Source organism: Malania oleifera, chromosome 10 (genome assembly GCF_029873635.1).
Source record: "Malania oleifera isolate guangnan ecotype guangnan chromosome 10, ASM2987363v1, whole genome shotgun sequence".
Lineage (NCBI taxonomy): Eukaryota > Viridiplantae > Streptophyta > Magnoliopsida > Santalales > Ximeniaceae > Malania > Malania oleifera.
Window position 1 is genome coordinate 50,367,909 of NC_080426.1, and position 19,265 is coordinate 50,387,173.

At 33.8% G+C, this 19,265-nt stretch overlaps 1 protein-coding gene across 1 annotated transcript; it reads left to right on the forward strand.

Annotated features, from left to right (window-relative positions):
* Positions 1-1,004: 1,004 nt before the first annotated feature.
* On the forward strand, positions 1,005-18,527 carry LOC131166364 (uncharacterized). The gene is made up of 14 exons (XM_058124846.1): positions 1,005-2,021; positions 2,187-2,273; positions 9,093-9,202; positions 9,769-9,819; positions 11,821-11,992; positions 12,437-12,751; positions 12,846-13,049; positions 14,578-15,060; positions 15,165-15,374; positions 15,997-16,185; positions 16,816-16,979; positions 17,111-17,263; positions 17,376-17,454; positions 17,837-18,527. The coding sequence occupies exons 1-14, from the start codon at positions 1,584-1,586 to the stop codon at positions 18,290-18,292; spliced, it is 3,111 nt and encodes a 1,036-aa protein (XP_057980829.1). The 5' UTR covers positions 1,005-1,583; the 3' UTR covers positions 18,293-18,527.
* Positions 18,528-19,265: the final 738 nt, after the last annotated feature.

Consider the following 19,265-nt stretch of genomic DNA (forward strand, 5'->3'; position numbering starts at 1 on the left):
AGTTAACAAAAAATTGTATGTGGTGATCTATCATGATAATAGTTATTTAAAATAATAATGCTTCTAGCTTGTATTTCATAGGCAAAAGATTGTTAGGAACAATTCTTTTAAATAAAAAATAAATTAATTTCTCTTGATAAATTATTTATATTTTAAAAAGGTAGTCAAGTGGTGATCTATCATGATAATAGTTTTTTAAAAGGAAATTAAATAAAAAAATATTAACATAAAACAATTTAAAATTAGTACAAATATTTTTAAATAATTATTTTTTAAAAATATTTGCATTTTTTAGAAATAATTACGTAACTTTCTTATGTTAGTTATTAACTTATTATAAAACCACATTACGTTTCTTTGAAAATAAATTAGAGCAACGTTTATTTGAAAAATATCTTATATGTTTTTCATCCTTTATATATAAATACTAGAAATTGTAATATTTAATTATTTGAGAAAAATTAAAAATATTTTTTCCAAGTAAAAAAAGTCAGTTTATGGAATATTTTATTTTCTATTTATACAGTTCATTTAATTTTCAAATAAAATTATTTAAATTAATTGTTTATATTTTTAAAAAAGGTCAAGTGGCCTATCATAATAATAGTTGTTTAGGTATATTTTTGTAGTTACATTTATTATTTTTATAAAATATTTATTTCTAAGAATAAAATACTGTAATAGAAAAGTTTGATAATTTATTAAAAAAATTTCATTACCATAAAGCAAATAATCGTACAAAAATATTTATAAATCTATGATGAAAAATAAATAAAATAATTATTTTAAAATTTTATAACAAGAATATTTTTTTTATACAGTAAATAAAATAACATAAAGTTTTATACAAGTGATGGCAAATTGGAGAATATCTACTCATGATGTACCATTTAATTACGGAAACACCGGGACTTGTGGGGCATAGTAGGGCCCACTTACAAGGGCATTTCAGTAATTACGGTAAATGAACAACGAAGGGTAAAGTTGGTAGGCCTTCGGAGTTCAGACAAACCCTTCTACAAACAAGGGAAGCGGCAGCATTCCCGGATAGAGAGCAGCGCTAGCTAGCTCTGGCAATGGCGGCGTTGGATTTCTCATCTCTTCTTTCTCTTTCTCGCCCTTAAGATCCCAACGTGAAAAAGAGAAAAGGAAAGTCTTTTATTCTTTTGGTTTGCCCAGGCAACATTGCTCTATATATCTGCAAAAATAGCGCTCTCTGTCTACTGTTTGACGATTCGAGGCGACCATTATATAGCCACGTGAATAGCCTCCATGTGAACTTGATATTTTCTCTCTCCTCCATTGCTGCTGCTGCTGCTGCTGCTCTCTCTCTCTCTCTCTCTCTCCAGTTTCCCCCTACTGCAATTCTTTATTACCCAACTGAGAGACGTTTTCTATCCTTCAATGTCAGAAAGATAATGAAATCCGTGCCTTCATTGCTATTTGTAGTAGTGTTGCGTCATGCTGCGTCTGAATACCCACAGGGCCACAGAGCACTGTGTTTGGTAATCGTCTTCCTCTGTTTTTTCGGTTCTGTGGCTGTGTATCTGAAGTCTTTCGACTCAAATTTGATGGGGTTGTAGATGGGTTCTTTAGAAAGTGCTGCGCCGTTGAAACGAGACCACTTTCATCGTTCTTCTTCAGTTGGTAGAAGCGAGAGACACCCTTTTCTGCAGAGACACAGATCGAGATTTTCGCGGGTTTTGCTGTTTAAGAAGCTAGATTACCTACAATGGATTTGCACAGTGGCCGTGTTCTTCTTCTTTGTGGTGCTTTTCCAGATGTTTCTGCCTGCTTCTGTGGTGGAGAAATCGGGGAATTCAACCGGAGAAATCGAGATTGTTTCTGGGGATTTCAAAATTTTGAAGGAGATGGGTGGGTTGGATTTTGGGGAAGATATTAGATTTGAGCCTTCAAGGCTCCTGGCGAAATTTCAGAGAGAAGCTATGGTGGTGAATCAGTCATCTGCTTCTTACAGGACACGGCACCGTTTTGGGTACAGAAAACCCCAGCTTGCTTTGGTCAGTTTTCATTTTTTGTTTTTGATTTATGTTTGCCCTTCTGTCAGTTCTGTATTAGTCGTGGTTTGCTGTTTGCTTGTTTCTTAAGTAATAGTGCGACAGGGAGCTGCTCTTATTTTTATTTCAATATGCTGCAAGTTGTTTGACATTGGTATCTATATGTAGGTTTTTACGGATCTATTGGTAGATCCACAGCAGATATTGATGGTCACTGTTGCAGCTGCTTTGCAAGACATTGGATACACAATTCAGGTATTACATTGTTTAATATACGTTTTATAATTTTTTTTTTGAATTTTGGGTGCCTGGTACCTGGAAGTATAATTTGACTACTTTAAGTTAATCTTGATGCCATTCTGGTCCTCCTCCTGCTATTTTAGTTAATCATTCTAGATCATATTTTGCTGCATTCAGATCAACCTTGCTTTCAAATTTTCTGCAGGACTGACAAATTGCTAGGATGTTGGGCTATAGTCATTTGTACTCGTGTGGCACAAGTTTTGCATTTAGTGGGAAATAAGTTTTAAATATCGACTTCTTCTTGTGGCAGTATATTTATTCAATGCTGATATTTTCATTAAAACGAGTTGGGATCAATTGATGTTTGGAGATGCTTAAACTTGGTACCTTGTGGGAGAAGAATAGAAATATTGAAATTATGGCTGACACAAGGGGATTCTGCATCTAGGATGCAGTGAGGTGCAGAGTTACTTCTTTATTTCATGATCCCTTGGCTTAAACTTTGAATAGTCCGCTTCTCTAAACGTCTTACCTCAATATATCTGAATTTTATGCATTTATGGCTTTATGTTGGCCATGTTCAGCCAACTTTTAATACTTATTTTTAGAGATACCACCAATTTTTAGACTTTGTCCAATTTATAGCAAAGTCAATTTCTCACTGATGTTTTGTTGATGCAAGAAAACGACAATGTTGACAAATTGCTTCTTTGAACCCATATCTTTTAGTTCTAGTGATTGATGAACTTATTAGGAGTAGCCAAAATGAGGCCCCATTGTGTATGTTCTTTGCAAATGATATTGTGTTGATTGATGAAACTAGGGGTGGAATAGCATCGAAGTTATAATTATGTAGAGTAGATTCAAAATCTAGAGGTTTTAGGATAAGTAGAAATAAGATAGAATATATGAAATGTAGTTCTAGTCACGGTAGGAGGAATATCGAAGCAAAGATTAAACTTGATGGTCAAAATTAATAGCACTAGTAGATTTCAATACCTTCATCTAATATGTAAGATGATGGGGAAATAAAATAAGATGTAATACATAAAGTAATAGTAGGTTGGGTAACATGGAGAAGTGCTTGCAATGTGTGTTATAATCGTAGAATACCCTTAAAATTAAAAAGAGAAGTTCCATAGAATAGCTATAAGACTAGCCATGCTATATGGATAAGAATGTTAGGCAACTAAGAGACAACATATCTGAAAAATAGAAGTTTTTGAAATGCGAATGCTGAGTTGGATAAGTGGTAAAATATTAACAAATAAATAAGGAATGAACATATTCGTGATAAGTTTAGCTTAACACTTGTAGAAGATAAGAAAGGTAGGGGCAATTTAGATGGTTTGGACTTTGGACATCTACAATACATGCCAGATAGTGCACTAGTGAAGAGGAGTGACTAAGTGAGCTAATTACTGTTGGTGGCTGCAGAAGAAGTAAGGGTAGGCCTAAATAACTTGGAATGAGATAGTGAAGAAAGATTTAATAGTTCTTAAGTTGTCCAAGGAAGATGTCCTCAATCATGTGAATAGGCACAAAATGATTCATGTAGCCGACCCTACTTAGTGGGACTTAAGGCTCGGTTTTGTTGTTGTTGTTGTACTAGTGTGTGACAAATGGCAATTAAAGGACTTGATTCTTCAATTTCCATCTTAATGACATTGTCTTTTACCTATGGTACTAGTGTACACCCACATTCATTCCCTTGTGGAGATTACAAATTTATAAGCATTTTAGTCTTAAACCATAAACTTACCAATTCATAATACTTTCTTTCTTTAGAGTGAAGAGAATGAAGTGATTTTCAAACATTGTTGCCATAATTTTAGTTCAGATATGACAATTGCTTGCTAAAACATCCTCATCGAAAGTCTCAATCATGTGTAAATGTTTCAACCTAACTTTGGCGACGTATTGCCCATTTTAGCTCATTAGGCATCATGGTTTTGCCCCATAAAAAGCGCCAGTAAGGGTTGAAGGCTGAGCCATCCTCCTATGGCCACGATCTACCTAGTATGTGCCCAATGTGGAATCTTAACACCTTAACAAATGATCTGCAAAAAATATTTGTTTCCTTATCTTCAGGATCAATTATTATTTTTAATATATTTTATTAATGTGTTTTTTGGAATTTTGTAAACTAAAATTTTATTTATGACATCATGCTTATTGTTGTGAAATCAGTTCAACTGTAGAGCAGCTGAACAAGCCAAATGAATAACAGCACAAAACAAACACTAGGATTTATGTGGTTTGTTTTTGAAGCCTATATTTATGCACGAGGAGAGAATTTCAATATGAATTAGATGTAGTTACAGTGAAGATTAGAATCACACAATGCTCAATGCAAGCCTAGATAGACCCAACTTCATAGAGATGAAAGAAAATGTCCAAACCCTATAAACATAACAAATATATATGATCTGCTATTTAGAAGATGGATGGGCAAATCGGATATGTAATGAGAATGTTTTAAAAGGTACAAGTGTAAGGCAAGGCGTTTTAATTCCTGAGAGGCAAGGCATAAGCCTTAAGGTGTTGAGTATCTTGACATGTAAGTTCTTTTGATAATTTTATTTTTAGACAATGTGCAAATAAATTACTTATTTTTAAAAATGTAGAAACAAATTAAAATAAAATTACAAATAAAATGTAAATAGAATCAAATATAACTTGTAAACTACTTGTTGGCCATCCCAAAAAGTACTAACTTGAATTCATTAAAATAAATCATGCCAAGAAATAGCTATCTCATTGCAAAGTTCAAATTATTTTCTAGATCTAAGATGCAAATCCATATTATTTTTGAAAGATTAAGGTTCAAGAGGTTTAGAAATCAACTCATATTACGACGTTCCTTTTATATAAACAAGCAGTTAAAATTTTCTAGCCAAATTTAACTTGAGATTCTCGCACTCAAAATGCGTAAGCCTCAACTGAAAAAGGTGTGCCTTTTGTACAAATGCATAAGCCTCATTATGTAATGCGATAGCCTTTTTGGGATTTGATATTTTATATTGAGCCTCAATGCATTTTAGGAATGCCTTATCTTGAGGTGAGCCTCGATTGAGCCTTTTAAAACATTGGTCAAACTGGTATAGTCAAGACGATTGGATTGGATGAACCAAAAACTGAGCAAGTCACCAGTTCAATTCCCAGTCTGGCTTCAAAACATTGCTTTCTCTAGCATTTTTTTCATTTGTACTACTTAGTCTCAATCACATTAAATATCTTTGTTCAATTACTCTTCTGTTGTTCTCAAATTATTTTCTGTATCCTTCCCCATTATTGCTTTTTGGGTTATTAATGTAATTTGAGAGTGAAACTTGCTAGGTATGTACTTCAGTATTAGCCTTCAAAATGAGGAGTTGATCCAAGGAAATGGACAAAAGATGATAGATACCGAAACGTTTAATTTGATTTGATGCATTAACTCTGTGTGCGCGCTAAATAAACAATCATTTGGATTGCTTTTTGCAACACAATAATCTGTTGGGATAACAAATTCCAGCCTGAAAACTACAGAGTTTGGAGATTGCTTGCAAGTTGCATCATGCATAGTTGTCAAATTGGATTTGGATCACGAAGCAAAATAATTTTGTGAATCAAGAATTGAGGATTCAATCAAATTGTAAGATTCAACGCAATTTCTAAAAATATTTTGCACGATAAATGTATAAATATAAAGCAAAAAAAATTAAAAATGAAATATATTAATGATAAATGATTGTGTACCCTAATATATAGACATAAACATTTATGTATGGATGAAAATGTATACTATTTATTGTGAAGTTGAAGAAGTAAAAGTAACTCACTTTTGAAATGTCAAAACAGTACAATTTCTCCATATCTAAACACTTTTAGCTTCAAAATAAACTATTCTTGAGGAGAATCAAACAAACAGAGACTTAATGGAATTGTCAAACCCTATAGGAAAAAAATTAGGAAACTAGGTAGGGTCCTGTTTACTTGTGGAAATTTTTTTCCATTTTTTGATTTTAGTTTTCCAAGGAATTATAAAAATTTCAGCTCATTTTTTTGTTTTCCATGATTCATATTAAAAAGTGAAAAAATAAAGATTTTTCTAGTTGTGCAAAACAATTTTCCGTTTTTTATTTTTAGATTTCAAAATGATTGCAAAAAAGATAAATAGGTTTTCAATTTTCCAAAAATTATGTTTGGTAGTATTTGGGATAATGGATTTTGGGGCTTGGATTTGGATTTGCTTGGATTTTGAAGAATCTCAATACAGTTGTATGCCATTTTGAGTCATTATCCAGGAAATCAAAGTTCATTCCATGTTCCAAAATGCTAAGAAATAAAAAATCTAAAAAATAATTAAAAAATGTTTTCCAACTTTGCTATTTAACTTTAGGGAATTGGAAAACAAATAGGAAAGTTGGAAAACAAGGTGACATTTTTGTTATTATTTGAAAAATTAGAAATGGAAAAAAAAAACTATTTTCTCAAGTAAATAGTGACAAAAGTTTTTTTTTTTAATACAAATGTTGTGAAACTGAAAATTTAACTAAATTTTTTTGTAAATGGAAAACTAAAATAGACATGAGAACTGATTTCAATAACTAAATGGGCCCAAAAATTTTGTAAGTTTAAAAGAGAGAGAAAAGTAGAAAGATTGTCTATTTTAAGATTTTGAAGGCCACCGGAACAGTTTTTGAAGACTTTTTATAATAGTAAGTGGTGAATTTTGGGCTTTTAAATAGTTGGACTTGATTGTAAAGTGGAAACCAACTGGATATGTTGGATTTGGGTTGTATGTGAATGCTTGCAGAACTGCAAATCATAAAATTCAAACTGTGAGTTGTAAGAATCATAAGATTTGAATGGTGAACTGTGAGAATCGTAAGATTTGAATCAAGAACTGTGAGATTAAAGGTCCATTCTTGCTTATTTCAGTTCACCTACTAGATTCAAATTGGTAGGCTAGTGAATTGAATCATATTGTATGATTTGAATCAAGAATCTTACAATTTGACAACTATGGTGTCCAGAAATAAATTAGTAAAGATGGAATTGCATATTGAACTGTCAAAGTTGAAAATCTAGACAAATGTGTGTCTGAAATAGAAAATGATTAAAGCATTACACATGATTTTTTTGAATTGAATTTATTTATTTTTATTTTTTATTTCTTGAAGTCATCTGGCCCTCCTTTAGCCTGTAATTTTTTTTTCTTCTCTCTTTATACACTTTTTTTTTGTTATTTAAGAAAATAATATTGAATCTAGTGGTATTTAATCTCTCTCTCTTTCTCTCTCTCTATCTATATGTGTGTGTGTGCGCATGTGTGTGTTGCTGATATTAAATCTGGCCAATGGAGGACACTTTTTATTATAGTTAATAGGATGAAAGGAATATAATGAGAACTGTTAATCATATTTGGTGATCCTGATCTTAATTGAGTTGTGAATGTGGTTGTGCGATCCAGATTGTGTTTCTGTGAGGTGACATTGGTACATTACAAAGTTGTGAGGTGGCCTTCACAGATTTTTATATAATGTCCAAATGAACAATATAATAATCTTGTTGCTATTTTACTTTTCCTGTTTTATTTTTTTGGAGCTTCCAATTAGTAAAGATGGAATTGCATATTGAACTGTCAAAGTTGAAAATCTAGACAAATGTGTCTGAAATAGAAAATGATTAAAGCATTACACATGATTTTTTTGAATTGAATTTTTTTTTTTTTAATTTCTTGAAGTCATCTGGCCCTCCTTTAGCTTGTAATTTTTTTTTCTTCTCTCTTTATACACTTTTTTTGTTATTGAAGAAAATAATATTGAATCTAATGGTATTTAATCTCTCTCTCTCTCTCTCTATCTCTCTATCTTTATATGCGTGTGCGTGTGTGTGTGTATTGCTGATATTAAATCTGGCCAGTGGAGGACAATTTTTATTATAGTTAATAGGATGAAAGGAATATAATGAGAACTGTCAATCATATTTGGTGATCCTGATCTTAATTGAGTTGTGAATGAGGTTGTGCGATCCAGATTATGTTTCTGTGAGGTGACATTGGTGCATTACAAAGTCGTGAGGTGGCCTTCACAGATTTTTAGATAATGTCCAAATGAACAATATAATAATCTTGTTGCTGTTTTACTTTTCCTTTTTTTTTTTTTTTTAGAGCTTCCAATTAGTTTTGTACTTGTTGCTTTTACTCATCCTTTGGTGTCCAGCTGTTAAATGCAATTTCACATTACTTGTATTATCAAATAGCATCATCCTTCTTGCTTAAGCTGTGGGATGGCCTCCCTTTTTTTTAATAAAAAAGAAGATATATTAAGAGAGGAAGAGAATACAAACAGTACAGGACAAGAAATCCTCAGAAATGTGAACTTAAAAATAGAGATTGAAAATAAAACAAACCAAATGTACTGTCCACCATCCCAAAAAAGACCTTACAAATGCTACCTAAGAAACCCCTTTTCATTCCCTTCCTATCATAGTTATAAAGCACTGAAAATTAGCTAATTTCGCTGCCCCTTTAGCCTTACTTCTACCACAATCCAAACAGGCTTCCTTTCCCTCTGGGTCAGCTAACCACAAACCCTTTTCATCTAGCAACTGTTGAAAAAGACCCAGGGGCAACTCCCTCCATTTTGCTCTCTGTTTTCCAGCACCCTTTTTTGGGGCCCCGTACATGACAACCTTTCTAGTCAGACGGTTAAACTGCTAAGAGCCATCACATGTAGTGAAATGTTTCAGTTAGTTTTTCTGGTGAATATGCTTAAGATGTTGAGGGAGACAAATACAACCATTGTAGCACCATATGGGTTCTAATTTTAATTTTTTTTGCAGGTTTATTCACTTGAAGATGGTCCTGTTCATGCTGTTTGGAGAAATATGGGAATTCCAGTCACGGTTATTCAAACCATTGAAAACGGGAATGCTACTGTAGATTGGCTAAGGTGTGTACTATGTATGCTATGTTAATTTTGCAAGATTATGAAACCTCATGATTAAAATTTTTCTGATAGTATAAAAAAAGAGTTACAAAAAACAACCTATTAGTTTAGCAAGATCCGACAAGTGACAACAGGTTTGTTCCATCATTTTGGGAATTACATCTTATGTTCTTGTGGTCCTCTCATGACACATCAGCTGCCATCTGTGGTCTCCCTCATCTCAATCAAGGCTCACTTCTCTCAAGTGAACTGTTTGGTTTTAAGCCTACGATTTTTAAATTTTCAGGATTTATGTTGCATACAAAGTTCTTAATTTGTCATGCTACTTAGTTTATGGTTCAATTATTTCTTCTGAATTGGTTTTCCATGCAATATGCCACCCAAATGATGTCAATGGCTGTATTGTTTATGCATAGTTTATATGTACAAACAAATTAAGTGCTTTAAGCTATTTGATATGTGCGTGGTACCTACAGCTGCTCTCTTTGGCTTATAATGAATGGGCTTTATTTTGTTTATAGAAATCAACATGTTGTGATTATCTCTAATTAAGGTATGTACTTTGGCAGCTATGATGGCATACTTGTAAACTCTCTTGAAGCCCGGGGTGTCTGTTTTCGGTAAGCTTTACCAATTTGTCTATTTATTACTTTAAATTAACTGTGCTTGCAACTGTTCTCATTTTCCTTTACTTTGCATTCTGTCTTTCACATTAACTGATCTCTGAAGAGAGGTTTCAAGACTTCTGGTATGTACTCTTGGATGGCAGTGTAGTTGACTTCTTGATTAAATCCTTGCACCTTTTCATGCAACAGTTTGAATTTGGTGTACTACAGAACTAGTGGTTTTCTTCGTAGTTGGCATGAATTTAGTTATCTTCTTGTCTATGGTTTCTGTGAAGCTTATCTCTTTGACCATTTATCTTTATTCTAACATATTATTCTGTCTCCCAAATATATGGCAAGTTATTTTAGATGATATATACATTAAAGTATCAAATGTTTTATATATTTATATGCAACTTTCTCCATAAACATGTAGTGGGGAGCCAGGAGGTAGTGCAGGTGACATGGGCACACATCAGAAACAACAACAAACCAAGCCCTATGTCCCACTTGGTGGGCTTGGCCACATGACTCCTTTCTGCCAAATTACCCAACCATGGGAAATTTCTTTTGACAATTTGAGGGCTATTAAATCCTTACTCATTATATTATTCCAAGTTATTTTAGGTTTACCCATACCTTTCTATTGCCACTAACAATAACTAGCTCATTCCTCCTTACTAGTACACTATTTGGCCTGCATTGCAAATGCTCAAATGACGCACCTTCCTTGTCTTCTATAAGTGTTATGCATAACTTGCTGAAAACATGGACACCCATATTGTAGCTAAATGAAAATATTATTGAAAAAATATTGTAGATGGTAAATTTACAATAAAAACTTTTATGGAGGAGTTGTTGGTCGAACGACTCAATAAAATTATGTAAAAGTAGAAAAGGCATGGACCAATCTTTTAAAATTGATTTATTATGCTTTATGTCGGAGAAAATGAAAATAAAAATAGAAAATTAAATATGATGATAAAATAATCTAATAGCAAATAAATAAAATACTCTTAATGGACTAATTGTGATTGTGGACCAGTTGTTGATCTCACTTCCTTAGGGCAATTCGTGACGCATAGGGGAGTTATCTACTCAAATACTACAAAACTTCAATAGTACATTGCTCAACTATTCACATCTGCGCTCTTGCACAAAGGAGACAAGAGTCCTAGCACCCAACACCTTTCTTTGCCATATTGTAGTAAAGCATGTCATACCCTTGGCAATATATTATCAAACTAACATGTAAAAAAAAAATGAGTAGAAGACAATCTGTCGTACGTGATCTCCTATGAACTAATATATGTAAGAAAAATATGCAGCACACAATTAACATAAATTAAAATACATAGTATTAAGTAAAATGCAACCATCAAATTGGTTTGCATGAATATGAAGAATATGTATATGGAGGCCCTACTCTTGGTGCCATGAAAACATATTTCTAAGTCTCATTAACAGGACTCGTGCACTATATATATATATATTGATGAACAAAATACCATTATGGCCTAATGGCTAGAAAATAAACACCCACACTCTTTTTAACTGATATAAACTATATATTGTATGTGTAATTCATGGTCTTACTTTAGAATGAAATTTTAATAAATGTGGAGGGAGACACTTGGGCTGAATGAATCTACAACGGCTTGAAAGTCAGCAACTTTTGGCCAGGGCATTAATATGCCTATGGCTATGAGTACTTAAAAGGTAGTGAAACCACCATGGATAAATAGAATATTTTACTGAAATATTTTAACAGCATTTATCAGCATGATTCAGCCCTCTAGAAGAGATTACACTCTGTAAAATATGAATACTCTCTTTTGAATGCACGAGCCAAATAACATCTCCGGGGGTGTTACTGATTGTTCTATCTGTTGCAGTATATGTGTGCTTATTGGGAGACAGTTTGCTTTGAATTTTTTGTTCCTGATCTCAGTGATAATAGTTCATGCCATTGACATTCTTCTTAGCACTAGAAATGAATTATTTTACTTGTTACAGTCTTGTGCAGGAACCTTTCAAGTCTTTACCTCTTATATGGACCATCCATGAAAAAACACTAGCCACTCGTTTAAGACTATACAATTCAAGTGGGCTGTTTGATCTCATCAATGATTGGAAAAAAATCTTCAACCGTGCAACAGTGGTTGTCTTCCCAAGTTATGTGCTGCCGGTAATGTTTGTAAGAAATTGTTTTGGTCATATAGGCTGTGGTTACCATCTAATTAGTACTTCAGTTTATGTCCACAAGAGGGTAAAAGGTGTAGATGCATCCAAGTTGATGATATTCTTTACAAAGATCAGCATTATTTGATATTCTTTACAAAGATCAACACGACTGGAGGATTATTATTTTCTTATATGTCAGACTCTTCTTCAATTAGGGTACCAAGGCCCAACCACAAAAAATAAAATAAAATAAAATAAAATAATAAAAACAAAAAATGTGGATTGCATGTGACTATTCTATGATGCTGATCTTTTGCCAAAGAAATTTCCCTGATATAAATTCTTAGCTTTTTGCCACTCTTCATTAAACTTTCTTATCTCCATACTCTTGATGTGGTGAGTTTGGACCTTATATCTAGCTTTTGGACATCTTTCTGTGCTTCTCCAGATGATTTACTCCACATTTGATGCTGGGAATTATTTTGTAATTCCGGGTTCTCCTGCTGAAGCATGGGAAGCAGATAATTTTGTGGCTTTGCAGAAAGATCTACATGTCAAGATGAGTTCTGGGCCTGATGACTTTGTTATCGCCATTGTAGGGAGCCAATTTTTGTACAGAGGTTTGTGGCTGGAGCATGCCCTCATTTTACAGGCTTTAATGCCACTATTATCGGACTTGTCATCTGATAATAATTCGAATTATCACCTCAAAATCATTATTTTAAGTGGGGATTCAACCAGTAACTACAGCATGGCTGTGGAGGTATTACCGTATTATTAGTTATATCTTTGCAAACTGTGGTTAAACTAAATTATTTCTAAGTTTTCATTTGTTAAAAATATTATCTTTTTCACAGGCCATTACTCTTAGTTTAGGATATCCAAGGGGCATTGTGAAGCATTTCTCTGTAGATGGGGATGCAGACAGTATATTGAGCATGGTTGATCTTGTGATATATGGATCATTCCTTGAAGAGCAATCTTTTCCTAAAGTTCTGTTAAAAGCCATGTGCTTTGGGAAACTAATCATTGCTCCAGATCTCTCGGTGATCGGGAAATATGTAAGCTTCCGAATGCTGTTTCTTTGTCTCACATTGTACAAAGATGTGTTAATTAGTAGAAAATTATTTTTGTTTCAAGGATGTGAAATAGTTCAAATTCGAGGCCAACATAGCCTTGTCAGAACCATAGTCTTAAATTTCCACGAAATTGTTGAAATTTCTGTCGAAATTTCCGATTTCCGTCACCCTCGAAATCGAAATGGCATTCGATTTCTGTCTTGTATAATTTCGGTCAAAATCTCAATGAATCATCTGAAATTTATCGAAATCTCGAAATTTTAGCGAAACTTGCCGAAATTTTAACTATACAATAAAATTTCCTTAGAATTCAAATGAGAAATTTAGGAGTGAAGTGAAATTCTATCATTATTTATTTTATTTATTTTGTCAGAACAAAAGATTATTACAAGTGCTTTTGAAATTATATGAAAAAATAAACTTACGGTAACATTTTATTTAACCATTCATGTCTAAATTATCATTATTTGTATAATAAATAATATTTAAATGATCTATGAATTTCATTTGTATTAACTGAATATTTTTAATGTATATTTTATTAAATATATTTGATACACACACTATTTTACAACTTTTCCACCTCATACAAAACATAGATGCATATAATTTGTAATATATTAGTCCTAAAACTTATATTATTATGTTTGTTAATCATTTTTAAAGCTTCACAAAGAATTCCATGCTTTATTACTGAATTCCGTTACTTTTTCAAATCGAAATCGAAATTTCCGTCGAAATTTCCGTACTTTTGGAGCTTCGAAGTTTGAGTCAAAATCGAAATTTAAGACCTTGGTCAGAACTGCCTAGGGCTGGCTACCCATGTCCTTCTCATTAACTGTTGGGTTGTCTGTGGGTCATCATGTGTTGGATGTTATGCCATAATGTTTACTCTTGCAGTTTTAACTGCATTGTTGGCCACCTTCTTCTTGTTGCATTAGTGTCTTACACCAAAACAAATTGCTCTTTACCACTGTAATGGTTTCTTACAGAATGCATTCATGCCATAGTCCATCATCCCTTCCAATGTTATCTTTTCAGCAATGTTTATTTTATGCATGCATTTGTTCTTGATTGCTCAGCATTTGGCATTATAAATAATTGTTGATCTTGTGTCATGTAAAACAGTATCTTTATCATCTTGGAGACCTTAGAAAAGTAACTGTCAGATACTGAGATCCCATTTTTGCCTAAAAATTAAAATTATACTTCTTTAAAATGGTTTTCTAATTGACTCTGAAATGTCGTTATTCTCAAATTTACTTGAATAGGGAACTACCTTGAATGAACTTTCTGCTGCTCAAATGGCTAGAACTGGTATATGCATTTGGCTAAAGGGATCTATTCTACAGGAACTAATATAAATTGGTCTGAAATTTAAAGGCATTCTCTATCCTTGTCTATTTTAATATTTCCAGGATAATATATATCATTATGCACTTGTTGAATTGCTAATAGATTGCATAATTATGTCTCAGTCAAACTACTGACTGCATTCCCATTTCAATAGGTTGATAACAGGGTGAATGGTTATCTTTTCCCAAAAGAGAATGTCAGTGCTCTGACACAAATTGTTTTGCAAGTGATCTCAAAAGGAACTTTATCGCCTCTGGCTCGCAATATAGCTTCAATTGGAAAAAGTACTGCTAAAAACCTGATGGTTTTGGAAACTGTTGAAGGTTATGCTTTACTACTTGAAAATGTCCTCAAGTTCCCATCAGAAGTCGCTCCTCCCAAGGCTGCTTCAGAGATCCATCCCAAACTGAAAAAGGAATGGCAATGGCATCTCTTTGAAGAATTTACAGTTTCAAATGTGAATAGAACCTTACAAACTATTAGATTTTTGGACAAGGTCGAGAAGCAGTGGAATGGAAGTAGAGCAAAAAGTTCTGGTGATTTAACTACTAAAGATGAAACGTTCTTTTATAGCATATGGGAGGAAGAAAATTTTATTGAGATGGCCAAAGCTAGAAAGAGAAGAGAGGAAGAGCTGGTAATAGCTTCAGAATATTTTAAAGTTTTTGTCATACAGTTCATGATTCCTCTTTATTTGTCTTGTCCTTTTCAGAAAATCATGTTCTTTGAAATTTAATGCAGTTAAAGGATAGAACTGATCAACCGCATGGAACATGGGACGATGTATATCGAAATGCCCGAAGGGCTGTTCGGTTGAAGAATGATTTGCATGAGAGGGATGATGGGGAGCTTGAAAGGACAGGCCAACCATTGTGCATCTATGAACCTTATTTTGGGGAAGGAGTCTGGCCATTTTTACACCATACTTCGCTTTATCGTGGAATTGGACTGGTGAGTTGCAAACCAACTGTCAATTTTCTGTCTTGTTTTTTGCAATGTTTTTTTTTTATAAATGATAGGTAAAGAACCCAAAAAAAAATCATTGAAAGGCACCAAGAGGGCACCAACCCATCTACATGAATCACTTATTTGTGAGGTTGCAATTCAATGAAGCCTGTTATAGCCCGCAACTCTGTTTATCCAAAGAGTTATATCCAGTAAACCAAAATCTTGAAATTTGAACTCCATCTATCTTCAAGAACCGGAGATGCTTTGTCTTAAAAATTATACTATAGTATTTTCCACTGCTATCTTCCTATTTTACTGTGAGTTCTGTGCTGTAAACTGAACCAAAACTAAAGTTACATTTCACCTTTGAGGTCAAAGCATAAGCTGGTTATTTTAATGTTTGTTCTGTGTCTTTTCCTTTCCTATGAAAAAAAATACAAATTTCTAATAGCCACATATTTTAGTTCTGATATTTGTATTTATAAAGGTTCATGTTGTAGACATTGCCTGCTGAACATGCCTCATTTCTCTATTAGTAGATGTTTATTTGCTTTATATAAATTTGGAACTTCCTAAAATAAGCAATCCTGAGTCTGAAGTGGTTATATGGACTGAATGAATGTAGTCCACAAAAGGTCGAAGGCCTGGGGCAGACGATATTGATGCACCTTCTCGTCTTCCCATTCTCAACAACCCCTACTACAGAGATGCCCTTGATGAATATGGAGCCTTTTTTGCTATGGCCAATCGGACAGACCGTGTACACAAGAATGCTTGGATAGGGTTTCAGTCTTGGAGGGCAACAGCAAGGAAGGTATGTGGTTGCTCTAGGTTTATTCTCCAAATTAGCAATATATTTCTAGCCGTACTGAAAATGTGTTCTTATTTGAAGACCAACAAGTAGTCTTTCCTGCATTTTTTGAGTCGGTCAGATTAATAATGTATGTATAAATGGGATAAGATAGAACTTCAAATTTCTGGAGGATTGATGAGCTTTTGAAACTAAGAATTGAAAGAAGCCAATCAAGTTTTTTTTCCCCATAACCAATGATTTTGAAGGCCTGACTAATCCATGGGGCTGAGGGGCTTTCCTTAATTCCCACATTTCTCTAGGTAAGTAAATGGAAGATTTGAACCTGTGACCAACAATAGACATTGTCCATGCCTTTGCCAATATAGTCACTCAAGGGGGTTTGAAATAAATCAAAAAAATTATATATATATATATATATATATATATATTTTTTTCGTGATATCCTTTTCAAAAACTGGAAAAATAAATCCAGCAAACTTATAGAGGCTTGTGTTATTCCTAATTTTTTGGACCACAAATTAAGTATATTGTGGCTTGAATGCATGGAAGTCCAACTCAAAATAGATAAATATACGTTTATGTTTTTACTTGCTGGGAATTGGCGTAGCATCTAATATGGTGACTTAACAGGCATCTTTGTCTAAGATTGCTGAATATGCACTGTTAGAGGATATCCAGGCACGGAGGCATGGAGATACACTTTATTTTTGGGTTCGCATGGACATGGATCCTAGAAACCCTTTGCAACAGGATTTTTGGTCATTCTGTGATGCTATAAATTCTGGAAACTGCAAGTAAGAACCCTGCGCCCATTTTTCATTAATATTATTATTTTACTCTAGCTACTCTTGTCAACTTTGTGCATTTATCTGTATTTTATTGACATGGTTCTAGCCTTACTTTTTCCCCTTTTCATCGATTGAAGATTTGCTTTTTCCAAGGCTCTTAGAAAAACTTATGGCATAGCACATGATCGAGAATATTTACCACCTATGCCTGTAGATGGTGGCACATGGTCTGTCATGCACAGTTGGGTTTTGCCTACAAGATCATTTCTCGAGTTTGTAATGTTTTCGAGGTATGAAAGACTGGAATTATATTTCCTATGTTTGAAAATTGATGTTTATTTTGTTGTGCAAGAGGTATTAATATTTAAGATTACCTTTACTCATGATGCCATCCTATTTCAGGATGTTTGTGGATGCATTGGATGCAGAGTTTTATGATGAGCATCATGGAAATGGGCACTGCTATTTGAGTATATCGAAAGTAACTTCCGTTTACTTTTTTACAAGATAACAATTTCTGTTTGTCTTTTTTGTTGTCCTAGTCAATGCAAATGAAAAATAACCCCTAATCCCAACTACAGTTGGATACATGTCTTTTGTGGATCTCATTGTTCATCTGAAGATTTTTTCTATACACATCATGCCTAATGATGTCCTCAGTGATGTTTCTGGATTTAATTTAGCTCTATTGATATTTGTAACTTATTAATAAGTAAACTCCCCTCGAAACATTTATTTTTCTGTGCAGCCTTTTTCCCTATTCTGTTTTTCTCGTCTCCCAAGTTTAAATAATTTTTCCAAGGAGGTGATTGGGCTATCATTTTGTTTGATGGGAATTGCAATGATGTTATGCTACTGTGCAGGACAAGCATTGCTACTCTCGATTGCTAGAGTTGCTGATAAACGTCTGGGCATACCATAGTGCAAGGCGGATGATATATGTGAACCCTGAGACTGGTGTTATGCAGGAACAGCACAGGTTAAATGATCGGAGAGGTAAAATGTGGGCCAAATGGTTTTCATACATCACCCTTAAGAGCATGGATGAGGAGCTGGCTGAGGAATCAGACACCGATCATCCCTCAAGACGGCGGTTATGGCCCTCAACAGGTGAGGTGTTTTGGCAAGGGGTATATGAAAGGGAGAGGAATCTACGGTACAAGCAGAAGGAGAAGAGGCGGCAAAAAAGCAAGGATAAGATTGCCAGGATAAGAAACCGCCCACACCAAAAGGTAATAGGAAAGTATGTGAAGCCCCCGCAAGAAGAGATGGAAAATTTGAACTCAACGATGGTTAAGGCAAGAAGGCTTTCAAGATAGATTTAGTCTTAGCACAGTGTAATTCGATGATTCTTTTTTAGTTTTCTTTACTTATATTCTTTTTGTTCTTTGTATTTGCGAGAAAAGGTGCGTAGGTTTGTATACTATTAATGAGGGTTCTGTATGTAAAACAGTTGACGCTGGTGACTAGTGCAATTGTATTGTAGTTTTCTTTTCATCTTTTAAGGTGAAGAAAAAGGAGGAAAAGAGAGGGCTTTGGATTGGCGTTTCTTAACTTTTGGCTTGCCTCTTACCCGACATCTTCACTCAACACTATCTCCTTGGATGAATTGAGGGACTTGCCTGTCGAGAAACATGCTGAGCATTGCTTAGTCCGCTTTCCCTTGCGATTGCTGTGAGACGTTGACCCTCCTCACTGGCTTCAACTTCCTTTTCTTCCCTTTCCTCTTCAAGGCTCTGGAGGCCGAAATGAAGACGTTTAATAAGAAAAATCTTATAGCTAGGATTAAATTCTCTTGGGAGGCTTTTATTTTTTTAGGGTGAAAACATCTCACTGCATGCTTATTTTATAATTAATTTTAGTAACAAAATTTGCAACATATTGACCATAAATAAATTAGTTACGATAGATTTGCTACTTTTAGTTGCACATGAAACTTTTTATGAGTTCATAATAAGGAATAATTATTTTCAAATTTTAGCATTCATTTTTTTCATTCCATGTTGAATGGAACATAAAAGGATAGTCATTGCTTCTATTTTAATTTTACGTTATGCTCTTTTATTTCAAGAGTAGCTATTCTTTTGAACCAAACGTAACACAACATAAATTGTTAAAACTTTATATGCATTGTTGGCTCACAACTTAACAGCTTAAGCCTTTAGGTAAAGTGGTAATCTAACATAATATTAGAACTTTGGTTATCAGGAGGTCTTGGGTTTTAATCTTGTCGTCCTTCTTTATTCTATGACATTATTTGTCATTTGTTCACGTGCGGGAGAGTATTAAAAC

Bases quoted from the DNA above. Each gene is read 5' to 3' on its own strand.
- LOC131166364 (XM_058124846.1), top strand. From the start codon at position 1,584: ATGGGTTCTTTAGAAAGTGCTGCGCCGTTGAAACGAGACCACTTTCAT. The intron at 11,993-12,436 runs GTAATGTTTGTA...GTGCTTCTCCAG, and splicing joins TCCCAAGTTATGTGCTGCCG to ATGATTTACTCCACATTTGA. The intron at 17,455-17,836 runs GTAACTTCCGTT...GCTACTGTGCAG, and splicing joins GCTATTTGAGTATATCGAAA to GACAAGCATTGCTACTCTCG.